Raw genomic sequence first — 20633 nt, 5'->3', positions numbered from 1 at the left:
CTTTCACTGACTGAATTAGAACATGACTGGTTCTCTTAGGCTTTTCTTTCTTTTGAGCAGTTCTTTCTCGCTTCCAGAACAGAAACAATTTGGCTCTTTTACCAGGATGAACCTTAAAACAATGAAATCATTAGCTGTCACACCTTTAAGGATCAAGCTAAATGGGTGATCCACTTATACATCTTTGACCACAAATGGCTAAATCTAGTGAGCTTGCTGGCCCAGTTCTGGGAGACACTAGAGAACACGATCCATTATGCTTCTGCTAGTTTTCTTTTTTAATATTGTAATAAAATAACCAATTTGATTAGAGGGGTGATACACACACATTTTACTTGGATGCACATTCATATCCAGAACTCAGATCAGAGCAAATAATTCTGAGATATTAGTAACAAAAAAGCCCTTCCTGGATGGTAGGAGTCTCTCACACCAGAGAACACATTACAAATATTAATAGACAAAAATAGCCACTTCCACAGCTGGTGTATATTGGGACTGCTCAACTGAAGTTAGCAGAACTATGACAGTTCATACTAGCAGATGCGCTGGCCCGTAATACCAACTAATTTTTTTTGTGCTTATAAACAGCCGTGTATGTATCAACACTAGATGAATCCAGAATGATGTTAGTAATGGGCATTATAATGAATCCCGCTAGAATCTTTGATGAAAAGAGATTCCATTTTCTGAAATCTAAGCACTCATGCATAAAATGTGACCTCAAGCCTTGGGATGTGGATAATCTACAGCAGTGATTCCCAACCAGGGAACCAACATGTACCCCTGGGGGTATGGAGAGGTCCTTCCGGGGTTACATCAACTCATCTATTTGCCTAGTTTTACAACAGGCTACATAAAAAGCACTAGTGAAGTCAGTACAAACTAAAATTTCATACCATGACTTGTTTATACTGCTCTATACACTGTACACTGAAATACAAGTACAATATTTATATTTCACTTGATTTATTTTATAATTATATGGTAAAAATGAGAAAGTAAGCAATTTTTCAGTACTAGTGTGCTGTGACACTTTGTGGTTTTATGTCTGATTTTGAAAGCAAGTAGTTTTTAAGAGAGGTGAAACTTGGTGGTACACAAGACAAATAAGACTCCTGAAAGGGCACAGAAGTCTGGAAAGGTTGAGAGCCGCTGATTTTCATTGTTTTCTTGCTGTGAGTTACAGTGGCTGTCTGCTCCCATCGGCCCTTCATGACAGACCAAGAGAAGGTTCTGGCAGTCGTTTGTGTAAACATGACAGTACCTGCTGAGGTCTTATCTATATGAACAGTATATTTGCAGCATGGGGTATAAGTCTACCTTGCACTTGCCTGCTGTGCACAAAGTATCTGGGCGGAGCCTGTTGATGCGCACTAAAAGTTCCCCAGTGCACTCTGAAACAAGACAAGATATTTTAGTGCACATCAGTAGGGTCCACAGGGACACTGAGTGTGCGGGTAGGGTATTGTGAGGTAGACTTACACCCCAACTTGCCATGCACTGTTTGTATAGACAAGCTCTTTGAGAAGGAAATTTGATGGGAGACACAAAACTGAGCACCCTGAACTCTGAATTAAGATCCTCTTCATGACTTCAATAAGACTTAAGTAGATACAGTATCTTACAGGACTTCATCTGAAGTGTGAATAATATATGTTTCATTCTTTCTCTTTACCTCCTTCTCTGTTCCACTCTGATCTGCAACCAGCTGGTCAAACACAGTTCCATAGTCCTCATATATCTTCTGCATCTCATTGATGTGACTGGCTACTTTTTCCATTGCCTTCAGCGCTTCTGAAGTTTTTAAACAAATCCACCATTTAACAGACAAATAATTCAGTTTCATTTTATAAGTGCATGCTTTTTTTTTTTTATTAAAGCCTAGGAGAGATTTTTACTCAGGGTTGAAAGTATTCAAGGTCCCAAGCCAGAATGGTCCATGACCAACAATAATTATGACTAGATCAGTACTTTACTTAGTAAATATGGGCTCTACACTTGTGGATAAGCATATTCAAAGAGCTTCTTAGCTAGTGTTTTAAATCCCTCAAAAGACTGAAATAAATATTTTAGTAAAAAAGCTACAAAGTATATAAAACTTCAGCCGGTAGTAAATATAGCTGTGGTTGTGGCACCATTAATATAAACAAGAATCAATGAATAAGGTCATTAGGAGCTTCAGTGTGACTACAGCCACACTAAAATAAGCTGTTTGCATGAGTTTTACTGTAAAAAAAAAAAAAAAAAAAAGGGGGGGGGGGGGAGTTTGGCTCAGCCCAGGAAGACTTGGGGAAATACAGTAGCCAACCACACAGGCTCCTTGCATGTTGTATCTTGGGGAAACATTCATGAGGTTAAATTCTATAGACCAGCTTTAAAATAAAAAAAAATCTTACTACTACAAGAAAGGTGTTGAATTTCAGCTGGATTTATATATAAAGGGGTCAGAAGAGGTGAGGTTTGCTTCCTCACACCCTGCCAACTGTTAACTGAGTATTCCTTTCATATTTTGGTGTCAAGTTTATTCCACCAGCAACTCATCTCAAGATTGGTTTTGATGCAGAAAAGCTATTTTCTTCTTTAAGAGTTTCCCCAGCTCTTGGGGTTTATGGCACAGCTTCACATTTGACTCCATAAAGTGATCAGGGTTGCTGACACCTGTATTTACTTGGCATCTATTCTGAATCCTCCAGTAAAGGTTCTAGCCAGCTCTATTTGAAGTCAAAGGAAAGTTTTGCCATTCGCACCATATTATCTGGGCATACCTGATAAACCTGTTGCTTTGATGTTAGCCTCAGATTTCTCACCTACAACAGATTTTTGCTCAGTCTGTATGTTGTGAAATGAAAAAAATTAACCCATAAAACGTTTCCTCGAAAGGCTGATCCCTCAGATGCTGAGTGCTTTCAAGTTCCACTGAAATAATTTAAAATCCAAATAAAGGATCAAATGGGAGTTTTTCTTGGGTGAGAGAGGGAAGACTAGGTCCTAGACAATAATAACCCCTACTTCATTTTCTCTTGTGCTTAAACAGGTGGTCTTTTCCTTTCTAAATGGGAAGATTGCAAACCTCTGAAGTCATAAATCCATCTCTACTAAAATGAGAGTTATGGGCAATTTTCTCTCACTGATTTGGCTGAGTTTTTTTAACATATTTTGACAGTGAATAATAACCACAAGATGGAGCTTTCTTCACCATTTCCTAGCTTTAAAAAAAAAAAGCAAGCACACTGAGTTGTCTTGATTGTGTTTCAAGAATAATACAGAGTGGGAAGCTTGGTCCCAATCATCATGGCAGCTCTTGGCCATACCCATTTTTTCAAAGACATCCATACACTCCAACATCTAGTAGGATTTTTCCGAGAAACAACGGAAAGCAGCTTGCTCTTAATCACTTTTTTTTTTTTTTTTTTTAAAGGAGAGAAAGGAAAGTAAGTATTATTCTCTCTAGGATTTGAGACGACTTTCTAATAACACAGAAATTCTGCTGGTGTGTAACAGTTGTACCATTTTGATAAGGGTTGAAACTAAACTGAAACTCCCTTTAGTCTCCATAGAAGAATGAAGATCGAGACCTGTCAGATGATAATGCTCCTCACTCTCATTATCTGTCAGGGACACCAGTTCCTTCAGGAGCAAGGGGTACTTCAGCACTCTCTGGACAGGCTTGATGAGGTACGACTCCAGCGTAGAAGAATGCTGTTTCGTGGGGTTCCGTGCATCCAGAAAGGCCTTAAAAGCTTTATCTGTTTTGGCTAAATGTAGAAAGGAAACCTGGTCAGTTCAATGTAGAAGTCATAGAAGCTAATTGAAGAACAGAAGAACACGTTTCCATTTTTTTTTTTTATAAAGGCACTTTTCATATGCATTTCAAACACTGCTTTATGCAGAAAATGAATAATTAATCGTGGGTTTTAATAGCATAATAATTACAAGTAATGTTACAGAACTGACAGCTGCTGAGTGAGCATCTCCTGGGCACAACTCTCTCAATGTACCATAAACTTGGCCTGCTCCAAAACAACCAAACACCAAGATCTCAGTGTGAAAGAACTAATTTAACACTTCCATCTCAACGTACACTTAGTTCTCTGCAGCTTTGACTGACACAAACCCTCATATGTTGCGCGCACACATACACCCAAAAATAGATCTCAAAGCTGCTGTTTTTTTAAGTGTGAACTGAATCTGTAGATAGCACAGCCTTATGGAAAGAGCTTCTGTTGTTATTCAAGCTACTCTGAAGGTGTTACAAAAGAAAACTTCTCCTATTATTTTCTCAGATCATGATTACATTTCAGCACAAGGACAAATCACAGATATTCATGTAAAAAGACCTCCCACTTCTCCTTTTTTAATATTAGGATTCTCCTGGGGCACAAACCTCAAATTGATAAAACTAGTTATAGTGATTTATTTGAAGTTAAAGTCATGCAAATGAATTATATCAATCAAAAAAATGAATTACCTCGCTCAAGGACTTTCTGAACTTTTATGTGGTTTGCACAGAACCCACTGTACAGTTTGAAGTGGTCAGCATAATATAGGAAAGAACCACCGAGTGAAAACAGCAGTTTCTGAAACCAAGATAATCAACATATTTATTTATTAAAATCTTAATTAAGGCTCTGCAATGATTTAAATAGTTTATATTGTGGCCCCATTTCCAAGCTAAGGCAGCTTCTGTTCTGGATATATTCTCTAGATATAACCATAAACCTAATTTAACAACTGGAATCACTGCATACCAGAACATTAAAGTGTGGCTCCACTGTGAAAAGCCAGATAGTCTTGTTAGATTCTGTATTTGTTTTGTTTCAAAGGCTTTCCTATAAATATGCTCAGTTTACAACTGAAAAAGGTGGTTGAAATGGATTTTTCCAAAGGGTAGGTGTTTGAAAAGCAAGTGTACCCTCTCTGACGTATGGCTGTATAAGTGAGAGGGTTCTAGTAGAATATGGACCCTTTTGACTTTAGGTTATATATTCAAATCCAATCCAGGTTTGTAGGTAAAAGTTGTTCCCATTTGACAATTACTCAGTGGCCTACGGTAAATGATTGGATGGTTTCAGCCAGTTCTCTGTGGACATCACCAAAACAACCACTTCATCTGGCAGTCAGTCTCAGCCTCAGCAATGAGACCAAGCATTGCAAGGGTTTGGGCACTGACTCTCCCCTCATTCGTCCCTCCAGGTCAGGATTAAAGGTGCGACAACGGACCAGCGGTGTCCAAGATAGAGAACTTCAGTCTCCGGTGCTATCAAAATGACATGTTTCATGAACATTGAATTCACTTTTTAAAAAAGAAAAATTAAGAACTTCTTTAAGAAATTGAGCTTTCCCTATTTATTATGTATCTTTGGGAAATAAGCTAATGAAATGCATACAAGCTAAAGATTAATACTGTAATTAGTGCCACTTCATAGAGCAATCCAAGAAAAAACAAATCAGTAGTTATAATAAAATTCTAGTGTTTCTCCATTACTCATTACATCTCCATACCTCCTGTCTTCTACACAAAGAAAATCACAGCTAGCATGAGCCTGTCAATTGAAAAGTGTGAAGAGGCAGTTTTCCTGCACTTATAAAAATAATTCCCTGTACTCCTCCACTCTCCCTGCCCCAGGTATGTGTGGGTCAGCTACACCAATTACTTCATCTTTGATTCCTTTCTCTGCCAACAGCGTCATGTTGCAGCATGAGTCTGCAAAAATAAATCGGTTTTGCTGTGTCTGCTGCTTAACAACAGCATATTTTATAAATGGAGCTTCACACAGACACAATGGGATTCCATTCCTGTACTTGCATATGCAAACACATGCAATCATTTGCTCTTCAAAAACCCTGTTTACCCCACTGGAAAGGTATTAGGAAGTTTACTTTACACTGACAATATTGCTTCTTGCACAAGGTTTAATAACTGGTCATGCTGTTGAATACACTTAGTTTACCCTTCAATGACTATATTATATAGTTTTATCCTACTACATGGCTGCAATGGGATAGGGAGAAGGTTGGGCAACCATGTGATGGAGCTTATGGTGTTGGAAAGAATATGGGTGACTGTATGGGTGAAAAGAAAGTAGGGGCTGATGCCAGAAGAAGGTATAAAAAAAATTCTGATGATTTTCAAGCCTGTTAACATTTTTTTCCAAAAGGTGGTAATTCCTGGGTGCTTTTGTGTTTCTTTTTTTGGATGAAGGTAAGCTTGGGAAGGACTGCGAGTCCTGGAGACTACCAGGGCAGGAGAGATATCTTATTAGAAAGCAATCCACAGAATGACAGAGTAAAAAAGTAGGAGCCATTAAAAGAGATGGGAAGGGGACAAACCAAAAAAGTAACAAAACTTTAAAAATAGCCTTTTTACCCAAAATTTCTTTAGTGAAAGTCAATGCGTATCTGGGAGACACAGCAGAACTGTCCCCTACTTCCATAACGCCGCAGTCACGGGATAGGAGCCACCTCTTGTGCGTGGTGAATGAGTGATGCTACTAAGGCATATTGAAGAACCATACAGTGGGCCATATTCTGCCTTCACTTACTCTCAATGGGCCCTGGATGTGAGAGAACTCCCATTGTCTATAGTTGGGGTTATTTGTATCATGTAGCTGGTGAATTAGGCACCATCACTTCAATGGACTGCAGGGGGCATAATTGCAGAGCAGAATTTGGCCAAGCGATAATGACCTTGCTATAAGAGAACACAGCACCTTTAAGCATTATGTGTTTATAGAATACTGAACATCTAAATCTGTACTTGTTTCCAGTGGCACATCATGCACCATGGAAAAGAGAAGAACTAAAATGCAAAGTAGGCCTTTATTTTTCATTTCTGAATTCAGTCAGTGCTCAAATATGTATTTGCAATAAAAAGCAAAGCTAACATAAAAAACCTGCTATATGGAGAGAAAGAGAAGAGAGAGAGAAAATAAACCTAAATACCAGAACTCTGCACAAACTTCCAGACATTACAATTTGTTAAAAGACCACATGTTTACCCGAAACTGGGATGGGGTTTCCAGTGTGTTAAAATCTGAGGAGGAAGAAATTCCATCTTCCAGGGTCTCCAAAAACACCTTCTGGAAATTTAACATTTCTGGCAGACTGCCAAACAATGACTCCATCTGTGTGAAAATCAGACATGACAGATATGAAGTGTCCAACTTTACTGGATGCCATGAGGAGACAATCCACTAAAGAGGAGCTATAAGCAAAGGGATGCCACAGGTCAATGATTTTTTGTTTTCTTAATAATGTTGGCATTGACTCCACAAAGAAAAAGTGGCTAAAAAATACCAAAGTATTTTTTAGAAACGTTTTAGTCAGGAGAACAATTACCATTACAAAAGATGTAACTAATGTGCTAAATAGAAAAACACAATAGCGTATGCTCTATTGGTATGTTTGTTGTTTGCTTTTTCTGTCATGTTCGCCCAAGTGTCAAGTGATTTTGGAAAGAATAAAAAAGAACGAAGAAAACATCTTTTTTAACTATTGCCTCACCTCATCTTGGGTAAGGAAGGTCTCATTTTGAAGGGGTTCCAAGTATAACTCAAAAAGGCAGCTCAAATCCTGCAAGAAACAAAGAATTTGCTCAGCTTTATATAACAATTCAAAACCATACTGCATTTGAGAGCTGTGTATAAAAATCACGTTCAAGAAGAAAACTGAGAAACAATTCACTTTTTTGCAATACTAAAAACTATTTTTAGTTTAGACGCAAACTAATCGGAACCTAACACTGAAGCTTTATCAGTCTTATAGCCCCAAACTGCACAGTTTAACAAAGAAATGTTTTAGTGCAGAGAGGTATACAAATATTACAGAAGATAGTTTTATGAAGAACACAAATATAGAAATACATGAACAACATCAAGGTTCATAAGCATGCAGGTTGGGTGAACAATAGCAGTAACAAGTCCATTAAACATTAGTATTAACAATCAAAATGATGTGTAGTGTTTTTAAATCTTATTACACATTAAGGTGCTTTGTTATTTTTTCAGGGCAACATGATTAAAGGGCTTTTCCAGTCATTTCTTCACAGACTTGAAGCTGTTTTGGAAGACTTATTATGTCATATCAAAGTGTGATGGCTGCCTCGTGGGTCAATGCAGTAGGGCTTTGTCACCCTGAGAAAAGAAGTGGCAGAATTTCTTAACGGGAAGGGCAGAATGTGTGTCTTCTTGAGAGCCCTGCACCAAAATGTTATGACTTGCCTGATCTGGGATGTTTGGCAGCTATTACAACACACCTCAATGACCTCCATATTAAACCACAAGATAAAAAGAATCTGAATTGTCATCCTTGAAGCTATTTGAATTTTGGGGGATCAAGATGAAACTATCTGATTACCAAATGCCTGCACATAGATTAGGTCATGTTCTCATGTCCAAGTAGGTACAATGCTTGCTTTGTATCATAAGTGGATGTATCCAAATATCTAAGGGCACACTGAGTCTTGATTAAAGTGAAAAGGAGTACTTGTGGCACCTTAGAGAACTAACACATTTATTTGAGCATAAGCTTTTGTTAACTGTAGCTGTAGCTCACGAAAGCTTATGCTCAAATAAATTTGTTAGTCTCTAAGGTGCCGCAAGTCCTCCTTTTCTTTTTGTGGATACAGACTAGCATGGCTGTTACTCTGAAACCTTGATTAAAGTGGTCTCTATACAAGAAAGAGCAGCTGGACTTCTTCAGGGATCCATTTTATGTAGATATACCTAGTTTGCTCGAGGAAGCATAGCTGGAGATAATTGAGATTTCTAAAGCAAATACATTGGGAACCTTCCCTCCTAGACTTCCACATGCATGTTGATTCCAGCAAATACCTATACCTAATAGCATATATTTTGAGATCAAGTGTTAGGTTGGCAGTACTTCGGATTGTGAACAGGCTTCTTCCTTGATGAAAGTTAACAAATCCAAGCTTCACATAAGACTTTTAATTGAAGTTTCTCCTTTTGGAATTCAGACTTAATTAGCTTGGGTCTAATTAAAGAGCCAGGCATTCAAAAAAAGTATGGCCTTATTTACTAATTGAACAAATTATTATTACTAGAAACAGCTGAAATTGTGCATTATGTGTTTAAGTCTCCCTGGCTGCAGATTCAAAAATAATTGCCAATTATTGACCAATTCATTAGTTTCCATGGTAAGAGACATTCTTCGTAATCAGAAAAGCTAATCTTTAAAAATATGTGAAAGCTTAAATTCTGGAGAAGTATGGAAAAATCCACTGGATGACCTGACAGGATGATCTCAATCCTCAGATATTGCAGATGCCCTCTACCCATGAATTTCCACTCCCCTGGATATAAGAATACATCTCAAATTGCCCAGGGATCTGAAATCTTAGGGCCTGGACCTGCAGTCGTTACTCACAAAAGGTAAGTCCATTGAAGGTGATGTGAATGCTCATGTGAGTAAGCTCAGGCCCTTTTAATGGTCAGCTCATACACAGATAAGCCTGAAAATGTACAAGTATAGTATGCAAACCATTGTAGAGCTCAACAGGAAGCATATAGCTAAACAGAAGGTTTTTTCTATTACCTTGACATACGATTTCTCAGTGTCCATAAGTTCTTGGATGACCTTTCTCAACCTATCTGCATCAGACAGGGCTCGTCCCAGTGGTCTCAGGGGTGGATCTTGGCTGTCCTTTTGTCCTTCCATGCCGTTTGCCTGGACTTCAGGAAATTTCTGACACAATGTAGTAATTTGTTCGGTGCTCTATTGGATTAAAAGAAGTAGACTCATTTGAAAACAAAGGACACAAAAGGTAGGTGCAGCCTTTTTAGAACTTTATATAGGAAAGGGGATTCACAGATTCATGTTTCCTCCTGTTCTAAATTCACTGGGCCATATCAGACCATTGATTTTTAAAGCATAACTCCCTATTGCTTTGAAGGCATAATACAGCATAAAAGAAAACAATAAATGGCATAATGTGGTCCTTTACAAGAAAAATTGTTTCACAGATCAAAACAACAACATTTGCAATTTTCTAGTGATTTGATCCAACATTTTTTGTACTGACTTCCGTGGATGTTTAACACATACAGGAAATACAAGATCATGCTCAATCTGCAACATCTATTTTGATACTAAGCATTGTCTGAAGTTACTTTCTGTATAATCTATTTCTCCTCTTTTTTGCCACATTCACTCCAGGAAGATAGGAAGGAACAGAAAATAAAATGTTCTTTACCTTTCTTTTTACTCGTTTTTATTTATTATCTGTTTCAGATTATTGACTTTCAATAAGACATGAGCTTCTTAGTGTCAAAGTCACTTTTGAAAATGGGACTTAGGAACCTAAATCATGTAGGGGTGTTTGAAAATTTTAACCATAGTAAAAAAAACGAGATAACAGTTTCTCAAGCAGGATGAGAGGTGGAGATGAAACAAAAAGGGTAATGAATCCTAGAAGAAAACAGGAGAATGCCTCCTGACAATGCGAGACTGTTTCCTAGTATACCCCAGAGTGTTTAGTCTAGCACAGTTTTAAATTACACAAGCAATACGATTTCCAATACTCCTATATGTCTGAGTACAACTTTATACCATGAGCAGCACTGAAGTATCTGACAGGTTTCAGAGTAGCAGTCGTGTTAGTCTGTATTCACAAAAAGAAAAGGAGTACTTGTGGCACCTTCGAGACTAACAAATTTATTTGAGCATAAGCTTTCATGAGCTACAGCTCACTTCATCAGATGCATCTGTTCCTGTATATACCTATATGTACACTGTACCTGCAGTGTCTAATACTAATATTGGATTGTCACAAAATGTTGTGCCATATCTTATATTCTATTTAGGAGACCAAGCCATAAATGAAATCAGCTGCACACATGTGTGAGTCCATATACAAATGTTTCCTTCATGGTTCTGAACTAAGGTGCTGATTCAGCAAAGCAGTCAGTGCAATATACAGCAGCCCTTAGGCTGCTCTAAATTACTTCAAAAGTCATTTCAGATGGCCAAAAATTAGGGAAGCTTAAAGGTGGCTCCTTTCCACTCCCTTTCCTTCTCAACTATTCTGAGTCCAAACTCAGCACAGCACAGCCTTTAGTCCAGAATATGGAGCTGGGTGTCCTAAGCGATAATGTCAGGCTAAAATCTGAAACAGGAACTACAAAGGCTTGCCATGTTATGGTGTCATCCAATGGAGAAATAACAGAAGTTCTGATGTTTAGGGAAGTAGCTCGTAAACCAGGGAAGGGCAAACTTTTTGGCCTGAGGGCCGCATTGGGTTTTGGAAATTGTATGGAGGGCTGGTTAGGGGAGGCTGTGCCTCCCCAAATAGCCAGGCGTGGCCTGACCCCTGCCCCTTATTCCCCCCTCCTTCTCACCCTCTGACGGCCCCCTCTCGGGACTCCTGCCCCATCCAACCCCTCCATTCCCTGATGGCCCCCCGAGGACCGCTGCCCCATCCACCCCCCCGCTCCCTGTCCCCAACTGCCCCCAGGACCCCATCCAATCCCTCCTCTGATTCCTGACTGCCTCCCCCCATCCAACCATCCCTTCCTCCCTGTCCCCTGACCGCCCCCAGAACCCTCACCCCTGACTTCCCCCTGCCACCCCATCCAACCCCTCCTCTCATTCCTGACTGCCTCCCCCCGGACCCTTGCCCCATCCAACCACCCCTTCTCCCTGTCCCCTGACCGACCCCAGAACCCCCACCCCGACTTCCCCCCACCACCCCATCCAACCCCTCCTCTCATTCCTGACTGCCCCCCTGGGACTCCTGCCTCTGACCGCCCCAACCCCTATCCAAACCCCTGCCCCTTGAACACCCCTCCCAAACTCCGCTGCCCTCTATCCAATCCCCCTGCTCCCTGCCCCCTTACCACGCTGCCTGGAGCACGGGTGGCTGGCGGCGCTACACATGGAGCCAGCCATGCCACCGTGCAGCACAGAGCACCGGGTCAGGCTGGGCTCTGCAGCTGCACCGTCCCAGGAGCTCACAATCCCACCCCCCAGAGCATTGCGCCAGCGGTGCAGTGAGCTGAGCCTGCAGGGGAGGAGCCGGCGGCTAGCCTTCCAGGCCAGATGCTCTGCCACATTTCCTATAACCATTAGGCAACGTGCATCATATAATGACACCATAAATTACAGCATAAAATCCCAATCAATTATTCGACAAAATAAATATGCATTCCTAACATCCAGATAAGTGGATATAATTTTTTAAAATGTCAAACAATATCAACGTAGGACTTTCCAGTCCCTGGCTTTAAATGGCTATTATTCCCAAACAATGCTTACAGTACCTTGCAACACTAATGCATGCAAGCATCTACTCCACAGTCCCTGTGTAATGACAGCTCTCAGGACTGCGGAATCTAGTTAAGGGCCATATTTACAGCACAAAATAGGATTTGACAAAATACAGTATACATTGAATGGCATCTGTTGAGATTACAGCTTTGTCTTGCTGAAATTTGTCAAAAATCACACTTAACTCTGTGGCATTAAAAATAGCAGGTTTTGAAATAATTATTCTTTGCACTTAGCAAATCATGGTTTTATTTTAAGAACCTTTACAAGAAGATGAATTTCCAAAACACTTGAGTTTTATCTCCTTTGTTTCTGATGTCAGACAGTGTGACATCTGTGTCATAATGACTTTGACTTCAGGCGAAATACAGCTCAAGGTGTGTGTGGGCAGCTGTGATTGACATCCATGGGAGTGCAACCATTGATCAAGAATACTAGGTAGCCTATTGAAGGCTATAAGCAAAGCACAGTATTACTCTAAGAAAAAATATGTAAAAATTATATACATATTATAGAAAGATGCACTTGGACAATAATGTTGAATGCGTCATCTTCTGTAAGTGCCTGAAAGGGGTGTGGGATGTCACAGCATTATTTGGAGGCATTTTGCAGGACCATGAGCTTTGGAGAACTGAGCTTTCCCACCCTCTTCCTGACTAAATTCTTGTTGTATCTCATGCATTTCTTTTATTAAAATGCCAGGGCAGTTTTCATGAAAGCAAGGCTAGTCCTCAGATGTTGAAGCGCATGCCCCCTGCCTTAGGTGGCACTTCCAGCCTGTACGCCCTGACAGTTTTCAGACTTACTGCCCACTGTCATCCCTTGTGAAGTGGGGCGCTGCAGAACTTGGCTCCATGATGCACATGGGGCTGTGCACTCCCCGGAGGCAGATTCTTCATTCCTGGTGCAGCCATTTACACCTGATAGGAAGAATGAAATGCTACCCAATGGCAGGACTTTACACCCACGTTGCATGCACACTTTGCACAGCTGCGAAGGGCCACAGTAGATGCAAGGCAGTACAGAATGCAGATCTTTGCAGAACAGTTTCTGCAGCAAAAACAACGAGGAGTCCTTGTGGCACCTTAGAGGCTAACAAATTTATTTGGGCATAAGCTTTCATGGGCTATAACCCACTTCATCAGATGCAGGGAGTGAAAAATACCGTAAGCAGGTATAAATACATAGCGCATGAAGAGATGGGAGTTGCCTTACCAAGTGGGGGGGGGGGGGGTAAGTGCTAACGAGGCTGTGTACAACACTTCTACCACCACACCAGCTCTACCTGTACAAGCTAATGTAAAGGGCTCCGGGTCATGATCCTGTTGCTTTTCCCCTACTCTCCCCACCACCCCATAGAGATGTAGAAGACACCCCAGAGGTTGCTGTTATGCGAAGTCCTGAAGAGTCACACAATGGGCAGAAATTGCTTTCTCACCCCTGGGTTGGTTGCTCACACTCTGGTCCTATGCATTTTGCTTTAAGAAATGAGAATATAATTTTCCCTATATTTTGGCTGCCATGTTCTACATAAATAGGGAATATCTTTATCGACCTTTTAGAGGGATTTGTTCTGGGCAAAGATATAACGTGCCAGTGCTTAATATTGCCAGATTCTCCCATGAGCTTGGGCCCAAGCAGACATTAGCAGTGATGCTTATACCGTAACTTGGTTATGAGTCACGTCTGATTCTCAAAAACACAGAGTAAAATGTATTTGAGAAAAAAATACTCAGAGAACAACCTTTTTAACTGAACAAAGAATCCCCTTACTAGGGAGCTATGATTAACCTTTGGTATTTTCTTTGCTATTTGGCATTTATGCACATGGCAGTCTGAAGCTTTGCCATCCCCTGCAAAGTTAAAAACCTATGCAAAATTAATTGGAGAAAGAGCACATGACATTAATCAGAACTGGTTAAGCTCCAGCAAAATTTCATGGCTGCCCTCTGAAACACTGCGACTTGATAGTGTATGATACTGAATGAAAACCAGGGTTCCATGAGGTTAGTGTTACCTTCTCTGTGTTGTTTATTTTACCATTTCTCATTTAAGCACCACGTGTACTCCAAAGTTTGCTCTGCCAGGCAGGCAGTTGGCATTTGTTTGAAAAAAAGTGATTAACAGGAATGTTTTTGAGTAGGCTTAGAAAATTCTTTAACGTAACCTCCCAATGAAATGTTCTCTCTCACTCTCTCTCTCTCACACACACACACAAAATACATGAGTGTGAAATCTAAGCAAAAATTTTATATATAAATACATATATAAAATATAGACTAGTCCATCACTTGGTATACAGTATGAGACACAGAGCATGATATGTACAGTATCTGACCTGTTACTGATGTATATTCACAGTTGTGTACTCTTATAAAGAATGCCTGCATCTATGTGGAGGTAATTAATTCTTTGAATTTATTATCTGAAGGTGAATCATGTTGATTATCATCATAAAAAACCAAAATGACACTTTACTATCATATCGACAGAACAGAAAGTGACTCACTTTAAACTTGAATCCTTGTCTGGTTAGTTGCCTGGTGTACCAGTAGCTTATTATTTTCCAGGGATGAGACCAGATTAGCATCACAGCTGGTCAACAGACGAAAAGCAGTGGGATTCCAAGAAAAGAACAGTAGGCCTAATGCCTTCTCTAGTGTCAGCTCTTGTGGGAGAAGAAAACCAGAGAAGCCCATAAAGTTTCCACTTGCTTTAAACAGACAGGGTAGACCTAGTTTTCATGATTTTTCTATTTAAAGTGCTTTTGATCTTCTTTCATCCTCCCTATGAATGGAAAATGCTTTCCACTCAAAGCCATAGAAATCTGCAGGTTGTAGTTTCTTAAGGGACATGTGACTGTCAAGACAAAACCTTTTAGGGTCCACATTTCACTGGAAAAAAAATCATCTATAAACTCCCCAGGTGCTGTGCATGTATAGATAGTATATATGTTCTACTAAATCATTCATTTGGCTGAAAAAATGTCTGGAGTTTGGGAGTTATTGAAAGTAAGCTGGTTTTCACTGGAAACTACCATAATGAGCTTTTCACTGCAGATATACTGAGGTTACTGATAATAGGTGGCACTGGAGGTGGGGTAAGAGACAAAATAAAATGAAAATGTATATATCAGAACTCTTGTACTGCTATAGCTCTAGTTATTTTAGATGGTCAGTTATAATCCCCCAGTTTCAGGATTTTGTACCTTGGACTTTTTTTTTTTTTTTTTTTTTTAGTTTGAGGACAACAACAAAATAGAATTGTCTGTTCACTAACTAAAAAAAGTAGCTTAGTTTATGATAATATAATTACCTTTCCAAGGCCATTTGTTCATGGGGTGAAACAAATCCTTGCTGGTACTGCTAAAAAATCTCAGTCATGTCTGAAAACCATTAGCTGTGCAAGCACAATAACTTTTTCTAATACACGCTCCATGATACTTTGGATCAACTTGATTCACCTCAGTGATTGCAGAGGGGCCTAATACAAAGATTTTATAACCAGATTTTTAGCCCATTCTCAATCTATTTTATCCATCGATATGATACTTTATAACAATTCTTAATTAACACTAGGATATCATCTTTTGACACTATGGAGGGCCAAAACAAAGTACAGTAAGTGTGACTAAGTGCACTGTGCTCAGGCAAACAAATACAACTCTGAAGTATCCTCCAAATATCACAGTATGAATTGAAAAGGTGTTACCTGGAAGCATTGTTTTGTTTAGGATTGTTTCAGTTTGAGATTATGCTTTTTAATTAAAATATTACTAGTAAAAAGCAAAGTAGATTAAACAGAAACAAACCTCATATAAGCTCTCGGGTTCTGATCTGCAAACTAAGCATGTTCAGACTTACCTTTAGGGATGGAGCAGCATACCCAGTAAGTAAAGGATGAAACACAGTGATGAGTATGAGCTTTTGTGAGCTACAGCAAGTGAGCTGTAGCTCATGAAAGCTCATGCTCAAATAAACTGGTTAGTCTCTAAGGTGCCACAAGTACTCCTTTTCTTTTTGCGAATACAGACTAACACGGCTGTTACTCTGAAAACAGTGATGAGCATTTCGTATAGTAACCAGACAAATTGAGCTGAGCTAAAGTTAACTCTGAAGTTCCCAGTCTCAGAAATTTTAATCAGAACTCTAATGCCATTAGTAACAACATGGATTTGCTTTTCTCATAAAGAGTGTAAAGTAATGTTGGCAAGGTAAAGTTGTTCTAATTAAAACATGAGAAGTTTTAATACTAACTTTATTTAAAAAGAACTGCTGAGATATTTGCTCATCAAGTAGCATTCTGTGTGTTAATTAAATATCTAACACCCTTTTGTGACTACATCACATCAGCATTTGAAATGTACAAAAGTTTGCATCCAGTAAACTGTTATGCAAGACAATTAGGCCTGCATTCTCAAGGTGCTCAACACCTGCAGTTCACACTGAGTTCACAGGAGTTTTGCTCAACACCTCTGAAAATCAGTGTCTTCGGGACCTGATCCAATTTGTACTGAAGTGAAAGGCAAAACTGAAAATCATTGCAATGATGCAGGGTCCAGGCCTTTAACGTATCATGCAAAATTTCAGATGGCATTCTTCAGATAGACAGACACCTAGACCGACATACTGATTTAGAAAAAGATGGCACCTCTCAGTGTATACATAATAATGAAGTGTATATAATAACTTCCCTGAATCCCTACTGTATTTTTATCCTATAGCCTTATTAAAAATATTGCCTCTCTCCTCCTTCCCTCTCTGCTTATTCTGATGCAGTCAGCCATTAACATATGCAATTTAAGGAGCAGAAGATTTCAGGCAGGGTTTTGCATACTTTTCTGTTTATGTAGTGTCACAATTTTCTTAAAATTTATTTCCCCTGCGGGGTCCAGGGTTGCAGCTTCTGCTTCTCCTGCAAATAAAGCTGCAGTCCCAGATTATTTGTTAGAAAGCTCAGAAAGGGAACCAAATGTTAATATTTTGGTTATTTCCAAGCTGTAGTGAACCGCTGGTAAAACAAGCACAATTCCCTGCTGTGATCTGAATCATCATTTGATAGATACTCTGCTTGCAACAGAGACACACAAAAATGCCATTACTTGGGTAAAACTGCAAATAATAATAAAAAAATCCCACCTTGAAACACAGACGACTGTAATAAAGCTATTTATTGAGCAGACACCTCTCTTGAAATCTATTATTCAATTACTAGATACAGTAATTTGATGTAGCGTTCACTTATGCTTTCACTCCTACTAAGAGCAATGACCAAACCATTCATCTGAGAAAACATGTAGTCCCTAGTGCGTGTATAATTGGTCAGCTTCTAACCTTGTTACATAAATGTCCTTTTATGAAAACAGTTCCAGAACTTACTATAGAGAAAATCTGGTGCAAAGACCCATAAGTTTCTGCTGCCAAGTTTTGTGAGCTCAAACTAAATTCTTAGCTCTGGTTTTACTCCTCCTGAAGGCAGGCACTGTGGATTACCACCATCAACTTCTCTAAGGAAAAGGCTTTTCTGAGCAAGGTAAGTGCCTTTAGATCTCATACTATCACATCTTTACTCTGAGCTCAACAACTGCAACATACTCTGCAATGATTATCCTTTGAGTTGATGAATGAAAATTTGAGATGCTATTGGTGCCCAGTTTTAAATTGGACTAAATACTGTACAGGAATGTAAACAGAATTCCTTGCGTACCTTCACTTTTAAAACACTTCCAACATCATGGAAAAATGCCAAGTACATTCAGATAACAGCATTATTTAAAAAAAAAAAAAAAAAAAAGAAGCAGAGTGTAGTTGTAAATGGCAGCTCATGGTTTGAGAGAATATGGTTTTATGTAGAGCAAATCTCCCCTGAGACATACCTGCTAACAGAATGCCATGGTGCCAGTGAATTTTACCACTTAAACAAATACATCAGGTGCTGTAAGGAAATTAGCCAGATACCTAAAACACCCATGGGGTAGGGACTGCCCTGAAGGTCAAGGTGACTTTACCAATAATGTCGATGCTCTGTCAAGTGTATCAGCCACTAAATGGTGTGGATTACAAATGAGCTCTGAAATGGAAAAAGAAACAAGCAGCTTGCTAGATGTTTTGTTTATATAATTGTGCTTGTCCTTTATTTGAACTTTCTAGTTTGATAAAAACATTCTAAACTATGCTGCTCGTTAATAAATTCATGCTCAAAAGGGCACTCTATGTCTCATGCTAATCAAGTCACAAAAATATCCTGTTAGTAAATAGATCACTTATAAAATGTGACTAAGCAAAATGTTATAGGATATTATGCCATTAGTAGGGATGCTGAGCCAAAGAGTTACAAGATGAATAAACAATTGTTTAATTAATTGACTGTGCTCTACCAATGAAATAAAAAGCTGTGACATCCTTCCCCACTTTCCCTCTATTTACTAACACTTTTGGGGCCCACTACAGTGGAGGCACTCAGCACCCCTGAGGAGATACTCAACATCTGGCAGGAGTGGGCCCTTAATGCTACACTTTCCCCTCCCTATCGCAATACAGTACCCATGACCCTTAATTTTTAACCCAAACAATATGCCAAATATTGCCCTTTGATACATGCACACTGCTTCAAGGGAATAATTTAGCTCTTAATTATTGCAACTTCCCTCCACCACTTCTCAGTTTATTACTCCCAGTTGGTAGTTCAGCATTAACCATTTTGTAAGGCCCTGTTGCAGGGTGGCTGCCTGTCAACAAACCAATGACCATTTAATCCCTAACATACTATTAAATACTGTTGAATATTCCGAGGGCATGTAGGTAGTGCCCATCATCTGTCCTGCTGATCGACCATGTCTGTCCTTAGATGATGGCAAGACATGAGGTGCACTGGAGGGCCAAAAGTGCAGCGATTCAACCAAAGGACACTGTATAGTGGTTACAATGATGGGGATATTTTCAAAGGGTCACGCAACGTTTCAGCCCCATTATCCACATCTATGGGATTTTAATGCTTTGAGAATCAAGCAAGCTATGTCTTCAGCATCACCTTCACTAAGGTGCAATTATATGGAAAGAGGTATTGTTCCTCCATCTTTTTTCTGCATCAACACAAATGATGGCAATTAAAAAAATCTGTTTTCCTCAGTGGATCAGTGTTAAAAAGAACTCAAATTCATACAGCATGATTGAAAACAGTCTGCTAAACTCTAGGTTCATAAAATTCTTTATTCTTGATTAAAAAACAATGACGACTGCTTTAATTCCGTATTAGGAGGGTATTCTTTCCCAGACTTGCTAATTAAGCCTGGATTATTAGCTAGCCATATGCCAGCTAAATGATGTTACCAATTAATAGGTCTTTCAAAAAATGTGTTCATTTCAAAAATTAAATGCAAGTGTTATAGTAATATTTCCAGCTCCTCTCTAGGAGCTGGATATAGAAAAAAAATGAAACACAACAAAACAAAAACCTTTAAATTACTTTTTCTTTTAGCAATCTGATAACCAGACAAGTTCTGTCCCCCACAAAAATCCACCATCAAAATCTACACATAAGATAATCAACCACCTTGGAAAAAGTTATTTTAAGATGAATAGAAATACGTTTGTTCCTTTTTGCTGTAAGTAATGTGCAGATTTCCTGTAGGGACAGATGTTTGCCATCTTTCATACCACTGGCAGAAAGCTCAGTAGCTAGAAATTGACATAAGAACTGCCATGTCATGCTGGGTCAGATCAGTGATTTACCTACTAACACTGTGTGTGTGTGTGTCTAACAGTGACTAGCGTTAGATGCTTCAGAGGAAGATGCAAGAAACCCCTGTAGTGGGCAATTATGGAATAATCTGCCTAACAGTGGAGTTTCTCCCGAAACAGCCCCCCACCTTCCCCCACTCAGTTTGTTATTGACTTGTAGCTTGAATCACAAGGATTTATACCCCTTCTAAAATACATACACATGCAATTTTATATTATATAGTACAGAGGAACCTGGGAACTTTCATGCTATGGTAGTTGTATAAATAAGCACAGTGGCAGTGAGAGACAACTCATAATGAGTAGGCATTCTGGCTAGGGAAACCCTGGGATTCCATAGCAATCACATGCTAGGTATGAAGGGCTTTTCTTTCCCAGCATGCTGTTCCTAGGGAACTCCAGAGCTTCCCTGGATAGTATGCTAAGAATTATGGGACATCTTTGTTCCTGTGCCCATTTGCTAAGCTGCTGTTAAAGAATGTGTTTCCCGTTTCCCACACCTTATTACATGAGGGTAGAGGGTGAATCCTGTTCCCTTGAACATACTTTTGGATTAGAGAAGGCAGTGATCCATTATGGAGAGGGCAAGGGCCGGCTGCATTTATAACA

General features: G+C 39.4%; 1 protein-coding gene across 2 annotated transcripts in view; it reads right to left on the bottom strand.

Annotated features, from left to right (window-relative positions):
- Positions 1 to 20633, bottom strand: part of TIAM2 (TIAM Rac1 associated GEF 2) — a 104629-nt gene that overhangs the window by 13428 nt on the left and 70568 nt on the right. For both annotated transcript variants that reach the window (XM_073337719.2, XM_073337729.1), the window contains 6 exons: positions 9556 to 9735; positions 7507 to 7575; positions 7002 to 7127; positions 4472 to 4580; positions 3579 to 3758; positions 1679 to 1797 (listed from right to left, as the gene is read on the bottom strand). In XM_073337719.2, the coding sequence (XP_073193820.1) occupies positions 1679 to 1797; positions 3579 to 3758; positions 4472 to 4580; positions 7002 to 7127; positions 7507 to 7575; positions 9556 to 9735 (783 nt within the window). The remainder of the gene's footprint in view (positions 1 to 1678; positions 1798 to 3578; positions 3759 to 4471; positions 4581 to 7001; positions 7128 to 7506; positions 7576 to 9555; positions 9736 to 20633) is intronic.

This window comes from Lepidochelys kempii, chromosome 3, assembly GCF_965140285.1.
Source record: "Lepidochelys kempii isolate rLepKem1 chromosome 3, rLepKem1.hap1, whole genome shotgun sequence".
Classification (NCBI taxonomy): Eukaryota; Metazoa; Chordata; order Testudines; family Cheloniidae; genus Lepidochelys; species Lepidochelys kempii.
This window is presented reverse-complemented; position numbering and strand designations above follow the sequence as displayed.